At 59.4% G+C, this 229-nt stretch overlaps 1 protein-coding gene across 1 annotated transcript in view; it reads right to left on the bottom strand.

The window, feature by feature from the left end:
• Positions 1–158: 158 nt before the first annotated feature.
• The window catches only part of RCC2 (regulator of chromosome condensation 2), a gene marked incomplete at both ends in the record, with an annotated part of 1895 nt that continues 1824 nt past the window's right edge, over positions 159–229 (bottom strand). The window contains one exon of the mRNA XM_010150306.1: positions 159–229. This exon is cut by the window's right edge and continues 8 nt beyond it. Coding sequence (XP_010148608.1) covers positions 159–229 — 71 coding nt within the window.

A 229-nucleotide genomic window follows, 5' to 3' on the forward strand; every position in this document is an offset into this window, starting at 1 on the left:
CGGTGACCCCCCGCCCCGTGCAGGGATGCTCCTGCGCCCTCGAGGGGTTTGGGTTCTGCCAGGGGGTTGTGTCAATGAGAAAATCAATTCTGCTGGGGTTTTCACCCAAATCTGCTGGGTTTTCACCCCAAAAAAACAGGGAAAAGGAAGGGCGATACCTGCGTAGGGCTGGGCACGGCGTCCGTCTGGTTCCCCAGCCCCAGCTGCCCCATTTTATTCTCCCCGAAGG

Source organism: Eurypyga helias, unplaced genomic scaffold (assembly GCF_000690775.1).
Source record: "Eurypyga helias isolate BGI_N326 unplaced genomic scaffold, ASM69077v1 scaffold33794, whole genome shotgun sequence".
Classification (NCBI taxonomy): Eukaryota; Metazoa; Chordata; class Aves; order Eurypygiformes; family Eurypygidae; genus Eurypyga; species Eurypyga helias.